This window comes from Wyeomyia smithii, chromosome 2 (genome assembly GCF_029784165.1).
Source record: "Wyeomyia smithii strain HCP4-BCI-WySm-NY-G18 chromosome 2, ASM2978416v1, whole genome shotgun sequence".
In the NCBI taxonomy this organism is placed as follows: domain Eukaryota; kingdom Metazoa; phylum Arthropoda; class Insecta; order Diptera; family Culicidae; genus Wyeomyia; species Wyeomyia smithii.
Genome location: NC_073695.1, coordinates 165520913 through 165544204, shown reverse-complemented (window position 1 = coordinate 165544204; position 23292 = coordinate 165520913). Strand labels below are relative to the sequence as shown.

Sequence of the window (23292 nt, the reverse complement as noted above, 5' to 3'; positions counted from 1 at the left end):
TGATTGGAATCCCACCTGTAGCATAGCTCTGGGTCGTAGCGTTCTGGATGGTGCATAGAACCCGATTTCTTCTAAAAGGTCAGGAGCATCAAATTCAGCAGTTACCAACTTGCAGACAAATACGGCTTGTGACACTCGACGGCGTTGATCCAGAGTTTTTATGCCCAACAGGCGGCAGCGGTCTTCGTACGGAGGCAAGTTCAGTGGATCATTCCAAGCAAGATTCCGCAAAGTATACCGACCGAATTTGCGTTGGACACTTTTTAGTCTGTTTATCCAATCTGCTTGATATGGCCACCAAACAATACTGGCGAATTCCAACGTTGAACGAACAAGTGCACAGTACAGCGTTTTAAAGCAGAGCGGGTCTGTAAATTCACGAGCGATTTTAAAAATAAAACCGAGCTTACGATTTGCTTTGTCGATAGTAGCAGTGATTTGGGGTTTGAACGAGAGTTTTTCATCCAGTATCACACCAAGATCTTTCACTTGTTCTACTCTTTTCAGTTTTATACCAGCCATCTAGTAATCGTAGGGCACAGCATTTCTTGTACGATGGTAGCTAATAACATAGCATTTCTCAATACTCAATAACAAGCTGTTTCGAGAGCACCAGTCACTGAACAAGTTTAATAAGTGTTGCAACTCCTTGCAGTCCTCACGGCACCTGACAACTGAGAATATTTTCAAGTCGTCAGCAAAAAACATTTTTCCTCCGGAATTGAGCAGCAGTGCCGCATCGTTAATAAAGATGGAAAATAACAGTGGTCCAAGATTACTGCCCTGCGGTAATCCTGAACAATTAGAAAACATGGCAGAATTACAGTTTCCAATGCGTACAAACAATTCTCTATGCACAAGATATGATTCCATCCATTTACAGAAGCGCACAGTACAGCCAAGTTTCTCTAACTTGGATAAGAGAATGGAATGATTGACCGTGTCAAACGCGGCTTTCAAGTCAGTATACACTGTGTATCAACTTGAGATTTGGAGCCAATATTCTTAATACAAAGCGATACGAATTTCACGAGATTGGTTTCCACCGAGCGACCTCGAAAAAATCCATGTTGTTCTTTGCATATAAAACTGCGACACGCAGCGAAGAGTGTGTTGTTAATAATAGTCTCGAACACTTTAGATTCTGCGCGCAAGGAAGTAATTCCCCTATAGTTTGCAACGTTACACTTATCTCCTTTTTTAAAGACTGGAAACATGGATGATTTCTTCCAAGCAACGGGAAAGCATTGTTGTTGTAGAGAAGCATTGAACAGCCAAGTTAGTGGAGCTGCTAGGATATCGGAGCATTGTTTCATCAGAGCTGCAGGAATTATCCCCGGTCCAGGCGAAAAAGATGATTTTATAATCTCAGTGGCGCGTATCACTGACTGCTCGCTCACATCAAAAATATCCATGTTTAAAACTGAATACGGCACATCCCTCAAGGCTTGTTCTCTTTGTTGAGCAGTGACTGTTTCGCTACTAAATACGCTAGCAAAGTGTTTTGCAAATAAGTTGCACTTGTCATTTGGCGAAACGGCACACACGTCGTTGAGAGATATAGTCAAGGGTGAACCATTCTTTTTCCGTTTGGAGTTAACGAATTTCCAAAAATGTTTGGGATTTCTCCTTAAATTTTGCTGAGTGTGGAGAATATAGCGCATATACAGATGCCTTTTGTAATGACGATATTAATTCGGTTCACGTCGACGGGTATATTTTCGAAGGGCTTTAGCTCGAATGATTTTTAGGCGTCGGAGCTTTGCATTAGACCAAGGTGGCTTCCTAGAGACCTTACGTAAAGGTACAGCAATCATTGGTTGCGTCGTGGTTATTGACAAACGGGTGTCAACGCCGGTGGTATTGCAGGTGCCAAATCGCGACCGTTTTTCGATCCATATTCTACAAATTCCCTGAACATTATTCCGATCGGCCAAGTATTTGGCGAAAGAGCAGTAGATTTATATTTGGTATCAATGTCCACTTTGAACGAGACAAAACGGAGTGATTTTTTATCAAGTTAGTGAGCAACACTAAATTTTATTTTTTTATTAACACTAAACTAAACTGTAATTTAATTTACACTAAATCTATCGTAGAAAGACAACAATAAAAACGTCGTTAATCAAAAACCATCTTCCTTTGATCCTCCGCAAATCGCTCCAGCGCTAATTCAGTAAATTTTCCACGATTGTTGTTAACCATCTGCTGATGAACACTTAGCAAGCAGAGAGCACTAAACCATTGTAGACCTCAGCCAGATTTTCACCCGACGTAATGTGGTAGAGCAAGTGCAATTTTAATTGCTTTCTCAGTCTCAGACTGAGATGCAACCAATGATGAAAACGAAACGAATATGATGCAATCATCGTTTAATATCCACATGTACACATCATGAAGTGTACAGACCGCGAATAAACTTAAATCCTCTCAACACATAATGAAATGATGATATGGTGCGTAGGTTACTGGGAGAAAATAGACACATGACTAGACTACATCTGCTCTGAGTAGCGATTCTCTCGTTGCGTTTGTCTCTTCATATGCCGGTCGTTAGGGGAACAAAGAATAGCAGCAGAAGTGTAATGCGGTGAGAGGGAAAGTGTGGGGAAAGGGACTACTTCGGCAGCGGTTGACTTGACAGCATATATTGTCATTTTCTTTCTCTTTCTGACAAAAAATCATAACAAAAACAAATCATAACAGAGACGAATAACTTGATATACCAAGCTGTGCACATTGAGAACCATATGTTGTGGTGTACACTAACGACAAGCAATATATCGTAAAAAGGAAAGCAAAGATAGTGAAGGTGAACCAACACCGATACTTTGTTATTCCAGGGTGGCCACTCAATATCAATTTTCGATTTCCCGTTTTTTCCCGGTGATAATAAAATTGGTGTTTCATTTTTAAAACATATGAGAAAAGATCAATTTTCACATGCTTATTTATGCCTTGCAAAAATAGGGTTACAAAACTATGAAAAACATTTCTCCTTCATCGTTTTTAGCTATTCGTCGACGTTAGCAAGTATGTACCTTCATAGTGATCTGCTGCACAATTTTCGCCCTCTTTATCTTCAAATCGTTGACAATCGCCTTCTCGCGCTTTCTTGCTTCCTTCTGCTTCTTCCTTTGTCAAGCTACTCTCGAGCTTGCAGTGCTTCTGTATCAGGATGCCAATGAAATGCATGGGATAAATTTAAGAGTTGGGGCATTTAGGTTTTGTCTTTTCAAAAAATGTCCTTAGGCAAATTTTCAAGCGGAATTTGGGAAAAAGAGCCTCAGAGTGACCAATGAAAAAATGCACATAACACTGTCAAGATGCGTTTTGCAAAATGCATGAAACGTTGAGATCTGTTCTTTCAAAACAATTTATTTTTTTCGAAAAACTTCGATCCTGGGACTTACAAAATTTTCAAGCTGGGGCCAATGGAATGTGTAAGAAATTTTATCATGTTCCGTAAAATAAATTCAACTGACACTCTGAATAACCAATTTGAAAAAAAAATATTATTAGAAACTGTTTGTATTTGATATAGAAAAAATCTGAGAAATCTTTAACAAATAGCTCCTCAAGGTGACGTCTTTCCCCAACAAAATCCAGTAGTCAAAAGGTCGAACACAGAATAAAAAACTATTTTTTTCTGCGAAACACTTAATGTGGAGAATTTAGAAAATAACAGTCTTGATTATTTATATTATTAACGACATTTCAGCAGATATTGACCTAGTTTCCGCAATATGACAGACGAACACAGTTTGTTAAAAATATTTATATATATTCTCTTTAAAGTATGTCACTTGCAAATGTAATTAAAATGATCCGCAATATAAATATGCTGCTTGTGATCAACATCATATCAAAAATCGAGAAGTACAAACCGGGTAGCTCCGTTCCGGTCCGGTTCGAAATAAAATCGAGACTCGGAGTCTCCGTTCCTATCTGACTTTGACCGGATTCTGCCCGATGCGATGTCGAACACTATTCACAAGAAGTTTCAATACGCCTACCACGACGTTGATTACTTTTTGACTTCTTAGGAAATCTGACAATATATGTTACGGAACAGTAAATTTATCCACCTGACCAAGCCTGAATCTATTTGACGCAGATTCTACTGCGAAGCCGCTGTCGACTTTGGCTGAAACCAACAACCAGCTTTCCCTTAACCGGCTGAATCATGCCAGTTAGGTCATCGTGCAAAAAAAAAAACAGATTTTCATGTTGACATTTTCTCAGAAACTGTTGAACAAATAAAACGGCGGACATGAAAGAAGATGATTTTCCCGGCGTGAAGCCTAATTTCCCGATTTTCCCGTTTTTTTCCCGGTGGATTGAAATTCCCGGCTTTTTCCCGCTTTTCCCGTTTTTCCCGGTAGAGTGGCCACCCTGGTTATTCGCATACTGAGGATGATGTCAACGCATCTTAGGCTTGCTTTATATGTATTCAAAATCGCTAGAGGTGATTTTTTCCTTCGCTGGATGCAACGCGTAGGCAGGTGCACTATCTTCACCGAACCGTGTTTCCAGTGAGGTTATTAGAAAATCAAGGTAAGGAATTGTCACAGCTCGGTTCCAATACTCCAAGCTAGTTGATGCACGCGGATTTGCCCGGTACTTTTGCCGCTGCAATGTCCTTAGTAGATCAACTGAAAAACCTGTGCAATTCCACGCAACATAAGGCAAGCTTTTCAATCAATTATTTTTGATCTGGCTGATACTTTACACGGATGTTTCAATATGCTAAAAATGTCATTTTGTGCTAACTTATGCGTTAAAAAAATGGACTTTTTTCGGATGGTGGTAAAAAAATAACTAAGACAGGTATTTAGGTATGATAAATTTCCTATGGAAGGTAATTATGCTAGCTTTTTTTCTCCTCTGTGTGGACTCATCACTGCGACCAGAGACATTTTGATCTATTGTGATATTGCCCAGGTGTTTTCTGTACTCCGCACTTCATATTATTGGCAGTATCATTATTAAAGTGAATGATACGCTTTTTTATATCCGTACTTGTGTGTGAGAGTTTACCCTTTCATTTCAAGCTTCCTGCTCTACTATACCGCCGAGCCTCTTTTCTATCCTACCAATATCGCCAAATTACAATTCCCTGAACTGAGGCTACACCTAACGCTCCTCTCTGGCCAGGTTTATTCTAAGAGGGACTTATCATGTCAAGAGGAAGGTGTCTTATCGAAACCTCGTTCCTCGTGCCAATATCACCAATTACAATTCCCTGTAGAGGGTAAATATTTCTGAAATCAGTTTTATTATAAGGACTTGTTTTGTCCAGAGGAAGGAGTCTTATCGAACCTCGTTCTTCCTACCAACACCGCGTCACAATCACAATTCCCTGAAGAGGCACTCAATGCTACAGGTTTATTATAAGTAGGATTTATATTTTTGTCAAGAGGAAGGAGTCTTATCGAAACCTCGTTCCTCCAGCCAAGACCGCGTCATAATTACAATTCCCTGAAGAGAACTATTATACGTTACTCAGAACAGTTTTATTATAAGAGGGACTTTTTTGTTAGGATGAAAGTCAGCAAGGGTACTATAGAATTCAGCTTGAAGGAAGGGTATGTAGTAGAGAGCCTGAGAATGAACCCATGTTAAAGTCCTTTTACAACCTAATGGCCTGATTCTACTAAGATTCGAACCCACGACCACTCGCTTATCAGAGCGGACTCTGTAACCTTGCGGCTACGAAGCTCTCTATTATGCTAGCTTACTTGCAGAAAAAAAATCTACGATCTTGCGTGCGGAATTCCGGCAGTTAAGCGGAACGTTCGTCATGGCGGACGCAAACATGCGTGTAGACATGTTTTTCAATTCTTTTTTTCATTTGGTTGGCGTGCGACCAGACCGAACCAAGCGCCAAAAACTTTGTTTCGAGTAATCGGCGATCAAAGTTTAACCACCCCGTATATTTCCTGCAAACTGCTGCAAAGTAATTTTGTTATAATACCATTCAAAATAATTTCGTTTCATCATAAAATATAGATTATCAAATTCACATCCACTGGTGTTAAAAACTCAATTTTTGAACAAATGGCGCTTGGTTCGGTCTGGTCGCACGCCGACCATTTTATTTATCAATTCCTCCTCAAATTTCGCGACAAAATTCTTGGAGTAAATCTTACGCTTCAGGCTTGCCAGAAATCCTAGATGAGACGTAACTTGGGGACGTTGGGCGGGTTCGCCAACTTGGGTACCACATCGACATTCAACCGTTCCAACTCCTCAAACGATCGCCTCGAATAGTGAGCCGACTCCAGATCCGGCCAAAACACCGTGTCTTCGCCCTTATGGTATTTTTTGGTGGACGACGCAACTTCCGGCAGGTACTTCGTATAATAAATTCCCCCGTTCACGGCCAGTCCGGAGCGAAAGAAGAGCAGCTTTGACATCCCCTTCTCGCTGATTGTCAGGTACAGCAGCACCGTCTTGGGGAACTTGGTGTGTGAAAGAAATTTCACCTTAGTGCTTACTTCTTTCGTGAGGGGAGTAAAATACAAAATGCCCTACCAGTCGTTGCCATCCAGGGTGAGACAGGTCTCGTCGTCCATTACCAACGCCACGTCATGAATTGCCGGGAAAATCATTCGTTGCTTTCAGCTCCGAGACTAGTGAACGGGACTGCTTTCTGACATGTATATCCATGTTCGCCAAGCATTGTTTGGTCGGTTGCAAACGTTATTAGAGTTATTGAAAACAAAATTCTGCACCAATGTCAACAATTAGAGGGGGGGGGGGGCAACGGACCCCCTGCCCCCCTTTGGCTACGCCTATGGTAGACTACAGATGTGGCACATTTTGAGAATTGCATTCTTAAGAAATAAATTCGATATTGCCTTGCCGCAAATCCGCTAAAGTTGCGTTAGCATAGTGTAACAATGCAAGGTCTAGCCAAAACACGACTTTGTCATTTTATGGTACTTATGTCCTAAGTTTTATTTTCATGCAGATACTTTTTCTCTGTTTTTGGATCAACCTGATATTTATCGCCCAGCTCACGTTATGATTTCGCCGACCGACCAGCCGTTTCGGCCCTCAATTTCGCTCGAACTTTGCTCTCTTGCAAAGTGCATTCTCGCTCGGAACCAGATTTTCTTTTGAAGGTATTTGCATTCTCGAAGAGTTTGACAGTAATGTATAAACATGTTTTTTTATATTCAAGATCTTTCTTTTCCGACAACGCCATTTTCTCAACTAAGCGTCACTTGACAGAATCGAATGATCGTTTTGCCAGTTGAATAAAAGTGGATCTTCATTTGGTGGAAAAGGATTTTTCGATTTGTGCAGCACTTCGAAATCGTAGACCAATTTAAAAGTTTCCCTGATTTCATTGATCAAAAATTAATTCCTTGATTCTCCAGGTTTTCTGTGGGTCTTTGTTTTATATATTGGGATGCATTCTGTAAAATTGAATATGAAACTGGTTGATGTTCCGTAGTCCCCGTGGTTCTGTAGTTAGCGATGTTGGTCGGCTAGCTCTCCCACACGATTGTGATATCGGGTTCGATTCCCGATCAAGTCGAGGAACTTTTCGAGCTGGAAATTTTCTCGACTCAGCACTGGGGCACGTTGTATCGTTGTACTTATCCTACAACATGCAAAATGTGCCGAAAAGAGGATATCGATGACGAATTCTCTCAACTAATTTAGTTGATCGAGGCCGCATTAGCTTAGGTTTAGCGTGCGATATTGTTTTGTCGATGTTCCGTCAGATTTTAAACGATAATAACAGCATAGCCACATGATGGATAACAATAACCAATATATTGACGGATAGATAAACCTAAATAATTCCACCTAGCGGTCAGACTCAGCCTTTCTCATTCAAACTTATTATTTGTAAAAATAGATTTACATGAATGCTTAAATCCAATAAAGGTATATTCACTCTTTGGGTTCTAAAATATTGATGTTGTAATTGAAGTATAAAATATGAAATTTGACGTAATGTTAGTGCTTAAGAAATAGCGAAATAAAAGAAATGACTGTTAATTTCGAACAATTTAATCACGAGCGATACCGGGAACGTTCAAATAGTACGATACCACATTAAAATCATGTTGAGGCCATATATATTAACCCTCTAGTTCCCAAGTTAATTTCAAGACGGGCTTCGGTAAAATCACTATGAATTATTATAAACACTTTTTAGGTATTTAATAAAACTTTTTAGAGGGTTGACTAGAGCCCGCCATATGGCGGCATTGGGCACTAGAGGGTTAATCAAAGCAGGTATAGTGTTGAATAGTCTTTGAATTTCTTTTCTTTCCAAAACTTTTGAACAGCATATCAAATTGTTATGAAGTTTGTTATTTGTATGTTTGAGAGATGATTCGTTTGTATGACACTAGTTATGTTCAAATAAGTCGTGTAATATTTGAGATAATAGACTTTCGTTGTTTTAACAATTTAATACATAACGGTTGATTAAGTTCGATTGTAATCATATGAAAAGGGAACGTATAGGGCAGCCAAATTGTGAAACCACGTGTTCAATCATAATTCATCAGTTAACCCTTAACTAGCCCGTTCATCTAATATCAATATTGTTCAAATCGGTTGTGTAGTTTCTGAGATAATGAAGTTTCGTGATTTTCACATTTCGATACATTACAGACGAAGTTACAGTCTGATAACAGCAAAATTCAATCGGGTGTAAGGCAGCTAGACCTTTCATTTGACACTGATTTTGTGGAAATCGGTTCTACCATCTCTGAGAAAAGTGAGTGAGCCCATGTAGTCTTCGGAATATGTTTCTTTTCATAGCTGGATTTCACAGTTTTAAACATAACAGGCAAAGTAATAATCCGTTCGAAAAAAAAATCAATAGGGTCTTATGGGGCAACAAGACCTTCGATATGACACTGATTTTATGAAATTCGGTCCAGCCATCTCTGAGAAACATGAGTGAGATTAAATAGTCTCCAGAACACGTTTCTTTCCATAACTTCGAACCACATGTTCAATCTTCATAAAATTCAAAAGTTAAGAGTTTTTTAGGTAGCCCGTTCATTTGAAACCGATTTCCAAACCAATTCAAATCGGTTGTGTAGTTTCTGAGATATTGATGTTTCGTGATTTTTACATTTTGATACATAACCTCTAAACTAGAAATCCGATTACAATGAAATTCAATAGGGCCTTATAGGGCAACTAGACCTTTCATTTGCAATTAATTTCATTGAAATCGGTTCAGCCATCTCTGAGAAAATCGAGTGAGATTGGGAGAGCGTTACACACACACACACAAACACACACACATGCAGAAAATGCTCAGCTCGTCGAACTGAGTCGAGTGGTGTACGACATTCGGCCCTCTTGAGCACTTTTATACGTTTAGTTTTTGCAGTGATTGCTATACTTTTCTAGGAAAAAGGCAATAGGAGAAAGGCAAAAAGTGATAGAAATGACTTTTCATTTCACCTTCAATCCTGAGCAAGGCCGCAAACATTTAAATGGTACAATATCATATTTAAATGATGTTGAGGCCACATATTTTGATCGTAGCTATAGTTTTTAACAGTCTGCGGGTTACGTTTCTTTCTATAATTTTCAAACCACATGTTTAAACATTATGAAATGCACTGTTTAAGGGTTCAAAAGCCCATTAATTTGGATTCAACTATGTTCATAGCTTCTGAGATATAAGAGCGATTTTCATATTCTGACGCAGCGCCAAAACTAAAAGTTTGATTACAATGAAATTCAATAGCAACCTAAGCGGCAAATAGACCCTTCATTTGACACCAAGATAGAAAGAATCGGTCAGACCATCTCTGAGAAAAGTGAGTGCGAAAAAAAAGGTGCACATACACACGTACACACGCACACACACAAACATATACACATATACATGCATACATGCAGAAAATGCTCGATTCGTCGAACTGAGTCGAGTAGTATATGACATTCGGCCATTTGGATCACTTTTCTACCTTTCAATTGGCCAGTGATCGTTAGGAGAAAGTCAATATGTTTACTTTCATTATGTGATTTCACATTTTTATAAACAACGGACAAAGTTACAATCCGATTACAAAAAAATTCAATAGCAACCTATGGAGCAACTAGACCTTTCATTTGACACTAATTTTGTGGTACCGTCTGCCAGTGTGAGATTGTGCCAAAAAAGGATACATTATTGTTCTTTAGCTTTTAATGTACACATTTAGGCAATGAGTTTGATCCAAATCACGTCAATGCACACTTAAATGTTTAGTTAACGACTGCCGCAAACATGGTTAAGTTAAAATAAATCATAATTTTGCTAAAATTAAATGAACTTTGGCCTAATCTCACCCCTTCTATGGGGTGAGATTGTGCCAAAAACAAAAAGTTGAATTTCATACCTGTTAAATGAACAGTAGTGTATATACGAATAATTCACATGAATAACATGATAAAACAGTAAGTATAGGGATGACTATAAACAACGTGGACTATTAAGGGGCTGTAGGGGTTGACCAGAAACTACGTTTCATATGAATTATAGAAAAATGCATGACTTGATCAAATGGATATCTGGAGTAACTAGTTATGAGAACATGGCTTATGGACAGTCTCTATATACATAGGGGCGTCTCCAGGTAGCTTAGAAAGGGAAAACGTTAAGACATAAAGCCTGAGAAGACTTTTCGTTTTAATTATTATGTGACATTGACCTCTATATATTTCATTGGAGATCTCAAAACCGCTGGAAACGTGTGGGTACCCTCCTTCCTCGCTTTAAAAGTCATCAGTTTATATAGAATAGGTGTACAGAATTTTGTTACATTCTATAAGTAATTTACAATGACTGATCAGAGGTGTCGGGTCCACCTGTGCAACATGTGCACTGCTCAGGTACTCTAATCCCTTGTACGCTAATGTATGCAGTCATCGAAATATAATAAAATGAAACAATAAGCATTCTAGTGAGACGCTTCAATTTGAAGCATCAAACACATTCGATTGATTTACTCAGTTAACGTGTGCACTACGTCTTGCGCGCGCAAGCAGAGCCATGCGTTTCATACTATAAGCAGAAAAGCTGAGCAAATCGAGCAGCGTACAACAAGACGGCAATTCCACCCAAGAACGCTTCAGTAGTTTGTCATACACGAGGCGAGGTTCTAGTGTGGTTTCTCTGAGTAAAGGGAAACGGCTATGTGAGGTACGGCAAAGCGTCACATCTCCGCGATATTTCTGAAAATTCTCACCCAGTCAGCTGCAACACGGAAACCCCAGCCCAGATCGCTTTGGTTGTTTATAATACTGTCGAATCGGTTTCATTGTATTAGTAACGCCAATAGAGAAACGGTGAATGTAGAGATAGCCAACGTGGAAAAATAACTCGGTGCAGCGAAGTTTGCTTCAAAGAATTTTTTTCTCTTCTCTCTCCCGGTTTTGGCTGAGATTGTGAGAGCGCGTTACTTTGTGAGAGTTTGGCTAACGATAGTATAGGGAAACGGCGCGAATGAGAAAGAGCGCGCTTTGCTTCTAGTGTACCTTCAGCCTTTGATTTTGTTTCAATGAAAAGTAGTGAATAGTGAAGTTGTGAATTGCAAATGGCATTCCACGAAGAAAATCAGTTGGACGTGATTGAAAACGTTATAATTAAACCCTTTTCTTGCCGTTTCATCGAGGAAAAATTTGACTTGGTAAAAATGGACCTTCCCCGACCGAAAATGAACAATCTAACGACGAAGTGTACTAGAAATGGAAAAACCAAAACCAGGACCTTCAATACAGTCCTTTATCAAACGAAATGGTTATGCGGATCGGAAAAACTGATACAGTTGTTCTGCTGGCCATGCCTCCTGTTTCATGAATCAGGAGACAAAAGCATGTGAAGCAAAACGGGCTACGCAGATCTCAACCATTTTTCAACGGCTATCAAGGTGCACGCAGACTTGGCACGCGATGGCTTTGCAGACTTTCGGCAAGATCCGGATTGATGAGGCATTAGATCACGGTCGAGAGGTACAACGGAATAATCACAATATTTTGGTCAGAAAAAACCGGGAAGGCATGAAAAAGTTGATCGAAATTGTGTGCTTTTTGGCGACTCACGGATTGAGCTTCCGAGGACACGATGAGAGTGCGAAATCGTCAAACCGCGGAAACTACCGAGACCTCTGTGCTTTTCTGGCAGCCAGAGCTGCGAAAAGTCAATATCATACTACTGACATTACGCCAAAATGATGCAACACAAGAATCAGCCAACTACGATGCATGGTTCATTACAAAAGAGTTTGCGATGTTATAATGATTCTCTTAGCGTCAACTCTCACTCTCATTTTTTTCTTGCTATCTTTCTCGATCATTCGGGTATGGCTGTACTGAGATTGAACCAGCAGAAATATCAAGTTCATTTTGACAGCATGATGTTATGAGGATAGCAAACATAAAATCAATGATTTTTCTTCAATTGATATGTATGATATTGATATATAGTCGGCGTGCGATCAAACCGAATTAAGCGCCGTTTTCTCAGATTGAGTTATTGACACCCAGTGGATATGAGAAGTAATAATCTATCTATTATGAAGTAACGAAATCGTTTGAGCATTTGATAACGATATTATAACAAAAATTCTCTGTAACAGCTTGTACACAGCAATTGCGGCGGTAAATGTTTTTAGAAGCTTGGTTCGGTTTGACTGCACGCCGACTAAAAGCATTGTCAATAAACAACTATTACTTCGTTTTGTAACTGAGCGTATTTTAGTTTGGTGCTTTTTCATAACACCAATTGTTATAGAAAGAAATCTATTAATATTTTTCAAATGATCTCATATCTGAAAAATAATATTGCATTTTTATTTGTTTTTTGACAGCATGAGTTTATTAATTTGATTCTTGAATATTGTGCTTGTTGTAGGTTAAACTAAAGACAGTAGGGGTCTTCACATCGAGCTCGTATACGAATACCCAGCCGTAAACTGTGTATCTTCCATTACTCGTCAATGGAGGTGAGTATTTTTACGGCTGGGTATTTGTTTACGAGCTCGACATGAATACCCATAGTGTTAGTTCGCGGCAAAAAATGAATCGCGGGTGGCAAAACAGAAAACTTCAAAATATGTATGGGTATGTATATTTATATACAGATCCTGTTAAATTTTGGCACGGTTCAACTTTGAAACTGTTCAATTTCGGTTCGGAACGGTTTTGCTTTTCTCCTAGTTTTCATTCATATTTTCTTTCAACGAAGAGGATGGCCGGAGTTAATCGACTGGTTTCGGATATATGGCCGGAATATGTTTCAGTAACATGGTAACGATGATCAAAGCAGTGCTTAGAAGTGCTTAAAATCCTACCATGCCTCTCATTGAAAAATGTAAAAATGCGGACCTGTTTGAAATTATAAACCTAGTTCATTGGTGGCCATATCTTGAGTTGGGATCGTCACGGACCGCGAAGCAGATCAAATTTAAAAAATCCTGATAGCAACAAACTTCAAGCTGGCACTGACATAATCACGCTACTGAAACGATTTTTGATATTCCAAAAATCACCTTGATTTGCATTGCAGTGACATTTCCGAGTGAACTCTGTATATTCACGACGATTGACAATGAGAACCCGAAAATGGCAACAAGAGAGACAAGATATTGAATCACTTGTCGGATCTCCACGCTTACTGTGATGGTTGCTGGCTATTCATGAGAGAAAGAAAAGAGTGCGGTGATATTTTCTCTCTCGTCATAGTCAGCATGTTGCTTGGATTAATCGCAGCTCTGCTGGCAGCACATGACCCAAGTTTCAACGAGTTCGTTAACCAAAGCTCTGTGTTTTCTGGTGCATCTGCAACTACGCGGAATGAACTTATAGCGATCATTGGCGAATAGATGATAGATGAAATGATTGCTGAAGTACAGCAAGCAGAGAGCGTTTCGGTTATGGTTGATGAGACTACCGACACCTACAGGAAATCTCAGTTAGCCACTACACTTCGTTATTGCCTTCAAAACGGTAAAGAATATTCTTATAACTTCTTTGTTATCTTTAAACATGTCTTATACGCATTCAGGGATTGTTGTCGAGCGACTCGTACAAATTGAGGATGTCAGTGAGGATAAATCAGCAGCGGCGTTAGCCCAACATGTGATGGAGACTCTGAGAAACTTTAATATTGGTGCTGAAAAACTTGTTGCGCAAACATACGACGGGGCTAGGGTCATGTCTGGGGACGTTGGCGGTACTCAAGCGCTAGTGAGGCAAAAGTTTCCCAATGCCTATTATATCCATTGCCAAGCACATGTGCTTAATCTTGTGCTCCTACATTCTTGCACCAATAACCCTCAAACGAAAAAATTTTTCTCTACACTCTCTACGTTGGCGTCTTTTTTCACACAGAGCCCCAAACGAGATAGTGAGTTGAATAAGTATATGCAGACCAAAATTCCCAATGTTTGTAAAGTTAAGTGGGCTTACAATTCTCGGATGGTCAACGTCGTTGACAGCAATTATCCGGAGATACTCACATGTTTAGGAGAAATGTATCTCGGAGAAGAAGTTTGGGATGGTGAAACCTCCTCGATGGCAAGGGGACTTCACGGTTTCCTTTTAGACTTTGATACGATTTTCTATCTTAAAGTCTTCGCTGAAATATTTTCCTTCAGCGACATTTTGTACCTTACACTGCAGTCGAAGGAATTAGACTTTGTTACTTGCACCAAAAACGTAAATGAAACAAAAAGCAATATTTCGAAATTGAAGGATGAGGTAAAATTTCAGGAAGTGCTTACATCTTGTCTTGAGAGAGCTGGCATTGCAAACGAACGTCGACACGAGTATACCAAACTTTATAAAGTGTATTGTTCTTTGTTGGATCGAATATTGAACCAAATCGATCTTCGTTTCAAAGATATGCTGACTATTTCAGGTATTGTGTATTGCTGAATTTCTCCAAATTCGATAAATACGTGGATGCATTTCCCAAAGATTTGGTGGATAAATTTTGCGAAAGGTTTAAAGCTACGGACAAAGTTAAATTAACCAATGAGTTGAAAGTGGTGTATACAAAAGACGAATTCAGGGGAAAAACTGTTGCCGAAATAGTTTTATTCATTTATGAGACTGATTTACAGGAGATATTTTCAGAAGTATACAAGATTGGAAGAAACATTTTGTGTCTTCCAAGCACTACAGCATCAGTTGAACGATCTTTTTCCGTAATGCGACGAGTCAAATCATACTTGAGAAATGCGATGAAAGAAGAACGACTAAAATGGCTAATGATTATGTCCGTAGAAAAGGAGCTTTTATTTGATATGCAGAAAAAGGCTAGTTTTGAAGACTTAATAATTGATAGATACGCTAAGCGTTGCGAAAGAAGAATATTTGTTATATAAGTAAAACTTATACTGTGTTTTTTTAATAAATTGAACGTAACTTAATTTGAACAGTTTTTCTATTCAGTGAAAAGAACATACATAAATCTTTGTGCACATGTTACGAAATAAGCCACGCAACAGTGTATCAGTCACAGAGGCGACTGATACATTGTAAATTTCCATCTAATAGTTTTTAGTTTTTAGTAAGCTTTTAGTCATTATTTCAAACAATACCAAAGCTAGACAACACACCCTATGTAAAAAAAGCAAGCGTTTTGGTGTATACTGATATAATTTTGTCGTGAATGTGAATTCCACACACTGTACCGTTCATTATAGCTTGGCACAATCTCACCCCAGTTTGGAAAAACATTATTTTCTGAGCCAACAGAGGTTCAATGCATAATATTTCGTCAAAACATTGGAGACGACATCCTAACGTAGCAACTGAGCAGTAAGTTGATGTGATTTCTTGATCGGGTTGGTTTGCCTGGGACATTTTTGGATAACGTTATTTGCGCATGTTTTTCACCCTGTACGTTGAAACATTATTTAAGTGAAACAGTTCACTGATTTTTTCGAACTGAATTTTCATTTTAACAACGGCTTTTTCCGTTAACACGCAAGTTCATTAAGCAGACAGTATGTGAGTAGAGAAAGAACGAAAAATAAGCGAACTGGAAATATGATACAGATTTGGAAAAATATACCGTCCCGTCGGAATGCGGTATATTTTTCCAAATCTGTATCATATTTCCAGTTCGCTTATTTTTCGTTCTTTTTCTACTCACATACTGTCAGTTCACTGATATTATCTATATTCCATTTGCAGTTGTGAATAAATATGTCACGTTTCATAAAGTATTGAATTTGAGGTATTAGGTTCTAGAAATCTCAAGTAATTTAACATACAAACATTTCCCGTTTTGGCTTAATCTCACCCCCGTGGCTTAATCTCACCCCGGCAGACGGTACTCGGTTCAGCCATCGCTGAGAAAAATGAGTGAGTTTAAACAACTTCAGGATAACTTTTCTTTACATAACTTTTGAACCATATGTTCAATCATTACGAAATTTAAAAGTTAAGGTTTTTGGAGAGCGCCCGATCATTTGCAACCAGTTTTATTGAAATCGGTTGTGTGGTTTCTGAGATACTGATGTTTCGTGATTTTTACATTTTGATACATAACCTCTAAACTAAAAATCCGATTACAATGAAATTGAATAGCAACCTATGGCGCAACTAGACCACACACACACCGCACACACACACCGAACACACACACCGCACACACACCGCACATACACACCGCACACACACACATACACACCGCACACACACACACCGCACACACACACACACACACACCGCACACACACACACACCGCACACACACACACACCGCACACACACACCGCACACACGAATTAATTCCTGCCTAGAATTTTATACCTGCAGAAACAATTGAAACTAACTTGAATGAGATTCAATCAATTATTAAACGCGTTGAAGAGGTTATTTATAAGACACGACCGCAGAGTTAACGTAGAATACGACAGCCTTTCTTATGTCAATGTATTTCTTAGGATAGGTTTAGAAATAAACTCAATTGGGGTTAGAGACAAATCGCGCCAAATGACCTATGGTCGAATATCGACCATTTTTTATTTGAATTGGGTATTGAACATGAACACTGCAGTTTTGACTAAAAGAAAAATCATCCAAAAATGGCACATACAGTCGGGTTTTACAAAAACATGGGCAACGCCTTGAAAGATTTTTTTAATGTTTGTTGATTGCAATTGCTTGAATCGCCTAACAGTTGAAAAGAAGGTCAATGCGGATCGCATGTTGAGTTACATATTGGCATCGGAGTCTATAAATAGATTTGGGTCAACATTGAAGACAATAAGTGACATCATATACGATTTACAGGTTCATACGATTTAAGGCGTTCAACAGTACTAGATAAAATTCGATGACACGCAGCATCGTAAAATGACTCTGAGGATAGAGGATAGGAGCAGTGATCGGAAAGTTTGGGGGTTCGAGACTGAACACAGCCTTGTAAAATACAATAAAGAAAAATGCCGCATCCAACCACAATGATTATGACATACCGAAGACTGTATTAAAGTAAATGATACACGTACTTGTCATTGAGAAAAAAATATAAATGAAATTGTTGCTACACAAATTTTATGTTTTTTATTATTTGGAAAATTTAAGTTGTATATAATGCAAAATTTATTCGCGGTACATGTTACACACTGCTGCGTTTGAGTTCGTAGAGCATAGTCGGTAGTAGATTCATTATACGGGTGAAACGGAATTGTATGTATGCTTAAATTATGGCAATATAAAATTGTACTAAATAACAAACAGAGTTGTTCATACCCCAGATTTTATGCAAAAGGTAATTGTTATAGAATTGTAAAAAATGGAATAAAAAGTTGTATATCTTTTACTGCGCAAACTATTTTGGTACGTATATTGCCTCCACTTTGGTACTTATAAGCTCATACAGAACGTTATATACAACTTTATCAGATTGTACAAGGGTGCTTATATCCCGAGAACAACTGAAATATACGGACCAAATTGTTAGCTGGGATGCCTTTTGGCATAGGGTTTATTCGAAGCATTGTAGCCCAGAAACCGTTGGTTGGATAGTTGCAACTCCGTCGGTAGAATGTTTCTTCCACATTCTGATCTTGATGGTTCCATGAATAAATTGTGTAGATGCATTTTGAGATCAAATTCATCCTTCACTTTGATACAATATAATCTACACGAATCACAAATTGATAAAGACGTATCAAAATGGGCTTGACTGTTCAATATTTTTAATTTTGCAATATCGTTTTCGTATAATTTGCGTAAGCTTGATGAGCACCGACGATCAGGAAAGGGTTTACAGCACTTGGGCCTGGTGTATTCCATTTTCACTTTATTCAAAATACAGTCAAACCTCCATGAGTCGATGTTCTAGGAGTCGATATTTTCCAATACTCGATGATATTTTCAGTCCCTTTGATTTCCCATACAAACTCACTCCCAGTAGTCGATATTTCTATTACTCGATGCCTCCTTCACTCGATGGTCCCGTGTGGTAACTATGCTAGTTGTTTGGTTTCTATGAGCCGATGTTGTTTCCAAATTTCAAGTTCTTCTGACGTGAGAGAGTGAATGGAATCTCAATTCCCACAGAAGATGAAGAAAACTGAGAAATGAAGGAATAATGTGCTGACTTGTTAAAATGTGATAGGCTAGATCGGATTTTGATGATTTTTGTTAGTGGAACTAGACGAAACAACAATCTCTAGGGCAATAATACTGGAAGCTCTACAGTTAGCAAAAAATCTTGCTTCAACATGATTCAGCAAGAAATCATTTAATAGCAGTGGCAAATCACCTAAAAGCCTCTCTAATAAAGAAATATTATCAGATGCTCACACCTTCTACTTTTCTCATTTTAACATTTGCAAATTTTGACACTTGCTATCAAAAAATGTTAGATTTATAGTATAAAAAATCACCGGACATATAAAAATGCCCCCACTTCTTACTTATTTTCAATTCTTGCTATCAAAGGAAAAGTTACTTTTACATGGTATATTTTTTCTGCAATTCAACTATCTATAACATTGTCGATTACAGCATTTCAATAAAACATGTCATTTTTTAGTATACCGTCTGCCGGGTGAGATTAAGCCACGGGGGTGAGATTGAGCCAAAACAGGAAATGTTTGTATGTTTAATTTCTTGAGATTTCTGAAACCTAATACCTCAAACTCAATACTTTATGAAACGTGACATATTTATTCACAACTTCAAATGGAATATATATAATATCAGTGAACTGTTTCACTTAAATAATGTTTCAAAGTACAGAGTGAAAAACATGCGCAAATAACGTTATCCAAAAATGTCCCAGGGAAACCAACCCGATCAAGAAATCACATCAACTTACTGCTCAGTTGGTACGTTAGGATGTCGTTTCCAATGTGTTTAGGAAATATTATGCATTGAACCTGTGTTGGCTTAGAAAATAATGTTTTTTTAAACTGTACTCTTTATGAGCCCTTTTGGGGTGAGATTGTGCCAAGCTATAATGAACGGTACAGTGTGCGAAATTAACATTCACGACAAAATTATTTCAGTATACACCAAAACACTTGCATTATTTACATAGGGTATGTTTTTTTTCTTCACAGCATAGGGTATGTTGTCTAGCTATGATATTATTTAAAATAATGACTAAAAGATTAAGAAACTTACTGTTCTCAACTGATAGATGGAAATTTACAATGATTGATATTGCTTATGGAATGTAACAAAGTTTTGTACACCTATTCAATATAAACTGATGACTATTAAAGCGAGGAAGGAGGGTTGTGGGTACGTTTTCAGCGGTTTTGAGATCTCCAATGGAATATACAAAGGTCAATGACACATAATAATTGAAACGAAAAGTCTTCTCAGGCTTTATGTCCTAACGTTTTCCCTTTCTAAGCTACCTGGAGACACCACTATGTGTAAAGAGACTGTCTATAAGCCACGATCTTATAACTGGTTACTCCAGATATCGATTTGATCCAGTCATACATTTTTTTATAATTCATATGAAACGTAGTTTCTGGTCAACCCCCTACAGCCCCTTAATAGTCCACGTTGTTTATGGTCGTCCCTATAATACTGTTTTATCATATTATTCATGTGGATTATTCGTAGATGCGCCACTGTTCATTTAACAGGTATTAAATCCAACTTTTTGTTTTTGGCACAATCTCACCCCATAGAAGGGGTGAGATTAGGCCAAAGTTCATTTAATTTTAGCAAAATTATAGTTCATTGTAACTTAACCATTTTTGCGGCAGTCGGTAACTAAACATTTAAGTGTGAATTGGCGTAATTTGGATCAAACTCATTGCCTAAATGTGTGCATTACAAGCTAAGGAACAAAAACGTATCCTTTTTTGGCACAATCTCACCCTGGCAGACGGTATTATATTTTACACATTGACATTTTTGAATTATTTTTTCAGAATTGTGATTTTATATGATCAATCAATATCATAGAATAAAATCTCTATCAATATCAAACAAATTTGCAGCTATATCGGAAACAATCGGTCCGGATCGATTCACGAAGCAACATGTATTGACTCTAGACACCTGTTGCTACTAAAATTGAATAATATCTTGAGTTTAAAATGACAAAAAATAGTGTACACAGCTCTATGTAATCTATTGTATGAATAATTGACGTCTTCAAAAATATATTCTATGAGTCGATATTTCCTTGAGTCGATGGTCCCTTCGATATCGACTCCTGGAGGTTTCACTGTAATTTGAAAACCGATGCCTTTAGAATGTTAACTACCAAGAGCTTTTTGATTTAGAATTACTCTATGCATCTTTTATAATCATCAGAAAATAGATATTTTCAAAAATTTTCGAATTAGAATTTTTATAAAAAAATTAATCCACCATAAAAATATTATTTTCATTTCTCCATCCTGGACTTTTTTTAAAAGTTGCGTATAGACTTCAAGTTCCTTTTCAAAAAATTATAACAATTTTTTTTTTTGAAATTTTTTTCATAATACATTTTTAATTTCCTATAATTCATTCTCAGACAGTTTCTGGGATACAATGTTTCGAATAAACCTATGCCAAAAGGCATACGCCCTTTTAGAATATAACTCATGGGTGTAAAAAATCTCTCCATCTGTGAAAAATGCTCAGTTTGCTATGCCAAATACGTGTGCAAAGTTTCATTCAAATCAAAAATGGTCGATTAAATTTTCGCGTATTTCCAGATCGTTTTGCGCGATTCTGCTCAGTACGAGAAATTCTTGGTGCTTCTTTAGCAACGACATGCTTTTGCCTTGCCAAATAAAGGTTGTTTGCAAGAGAAACCACTACAGGCACAATATCGCCAAGTGTAAAGGAAATTCTTTCAAGTGTTGTTAAATATATTTCCAAAAAAAAAAATTAAGGGGAGGTTGAAAATAAAAATGCGTAAATCCCTGAAGAAACGAAAGTCTACGAACTCTGTAACCTTTGTTACTAAAATCCTCTCTAATTATAGTCTTTAGTCCCACGTCACCTTTTCATACAACCCTAGGGTTGTATACCTTGTAGTTTTCCCGGTAGTAGCCACCCTAATAAATCTGGCCCTGTACACAATATGAATACTATAATCATATTGCATAAAACTAGTTTGTTGTATAATTGGAAAGTAAGGAGTCCGTTCAAGTAGCAAACAAGATGCAATCCCTACTCATTCGGGCTTATCCCTGCTTCATAAAGACATTATGCACAATTATAAAAGAAATCCGGACTACTTCGTGATAAGGGCGAATCCTTGCTTGTTTTCCTATCTAGTTTCGCCCTAATCACAAAGTAGTCCGGAAATATAGTAAGGTCTTTTTCACACGGTTTTTAACGCGGGTTGTTTTTCTTAATTACTCAAAAACGGTACAAGATATCGATCTCATTTCAATCACGTTTTTCGTTTCAGGTCAATCACATATCCGTTTTCAAAAAATAAATTACAATTTTTGGTGTACTGAAATCTTAAAATGTTGAATTTTGGTCTCTAGATTGACCACTATCATATTTAAACATTTTTAAACGGTTTCCTTCGTTATATTTGCAACCCAAAAGTCTTTTTTACGCGATCCAATACAAATTTGGAACGCATCCCTCGTGTAAAACAGACCTTACTGTAGTTTGTTGTATATACTTACATTTTGAGTGGATAAATTTGGAACTAGAGCATGTTGATTATAAAGAGCATTATAAATGTTTTCTTCGTCAATCTTCTCTTCCGGAAATAAAGTGAATAAGGGACTATCCCATCGATTATTATGCTGGGGCTCTTCAAACCTCATGCAAAGAGCGTCGAATACATCTTTATCATATGTTTCCTCTTTATTAGTTCTTGATTCGTTGAAACACCATGCTTGATCCTTCACGATGGCACAATAAATTGTACACTGAGTAGTCCTCGTAGCTTTGCTCACGCAGAATATTTCATAACGGGACCCTTTTATGTAATTTGTGCCGTCAACAATCACGACATCATTTTTGTTGAGCAACCGAGCAACTTCTGATTTTATACTGGATCGCACTAATTTTTCCTTCTGGGGATCCCGAAAATGCTCATTCTTGTTGTATCCAGCTAGTTGTATAAGATCCCACTCCGAAACTAGATTTACGTTTTTGCCTCGATTTTCGAAATAATTAACCAATTCAGCGCTGCGAAACGATTTTCCGCTAGCGGGAAGACCAGCAATTATAATTACGGGCATACCCGCCAGTTACGATTCTATCGACCAAGAACAGATATTTATTGTTTATGTAGTACGTTCAGAGATGCCAGATGTTTTTGAAAAATGTCTGCTACTGCTCAAAAAATCGGAAAAATGTGCCCCGTGATCCGAAAAAAAAACGCTCGCGCAGGCAAAAGTCTGTAAAAATCTGCACACATTTTAAGAATATCTGCGCAAATATAAAGAGACTCTGGCAAAAATCTGCAGAAACGTGGAAAAACTGCAAATATCTGCAAATCAATAAACATCTACACACGGACTCTGCACAAAATTTAATCTGCACATTTGGTATCCCTGAGTACTTCGGAGAAACTCGGCGATAATTATCGTTAGCAACGATTAGCATTGGCCGATACCATATCGATACCTTCGGTATCGATACAGCGGGGCCTGAATCTCGGAATTTTTTATCGATGCAGCTGACGTTGATATTAAGCTGGATCGATACATTCGCCCCGATATTTTTTCCATACTGGAGGGAGACTATAAAATCGGAGAATTTACGGATACGACCAATTGCCTGAATGTCTTGAACAAGCTGCGCGGAAATTTAACTCTTTTTGTAAATGTCACCATGAAAACGCGTAAAATATGACTAAAT

The 23292-nt window shown here is 38.0% G+C and overlaps 1 protein-coding gene across 1 annotated transcript in view; it reads right to left on the bottom strand.

Annotated features, from left to right (window-relative positions):
- LOC129720672 (protein KTI12 homolog) overlaps positions 1-23004 on the bottom strand; it is a 41054-nt gene extending 18050 nt beyond the window's left edge. Inside the window, exon 1 of the mRNA XM_055672198.1 lies at positions 22107-23004. Within this exon, the coding sequence (XP_055528173.1) occupies positions 22107-22670 (564 nt within the window). The 5' untranslated portion in view covers positions 22671-23004. The remainder of the gene's footprint in view (positions 1-22106) is intronic.
- Between the last annotated feature and the right edge of the window lie 288 nt (positions 23005-23292).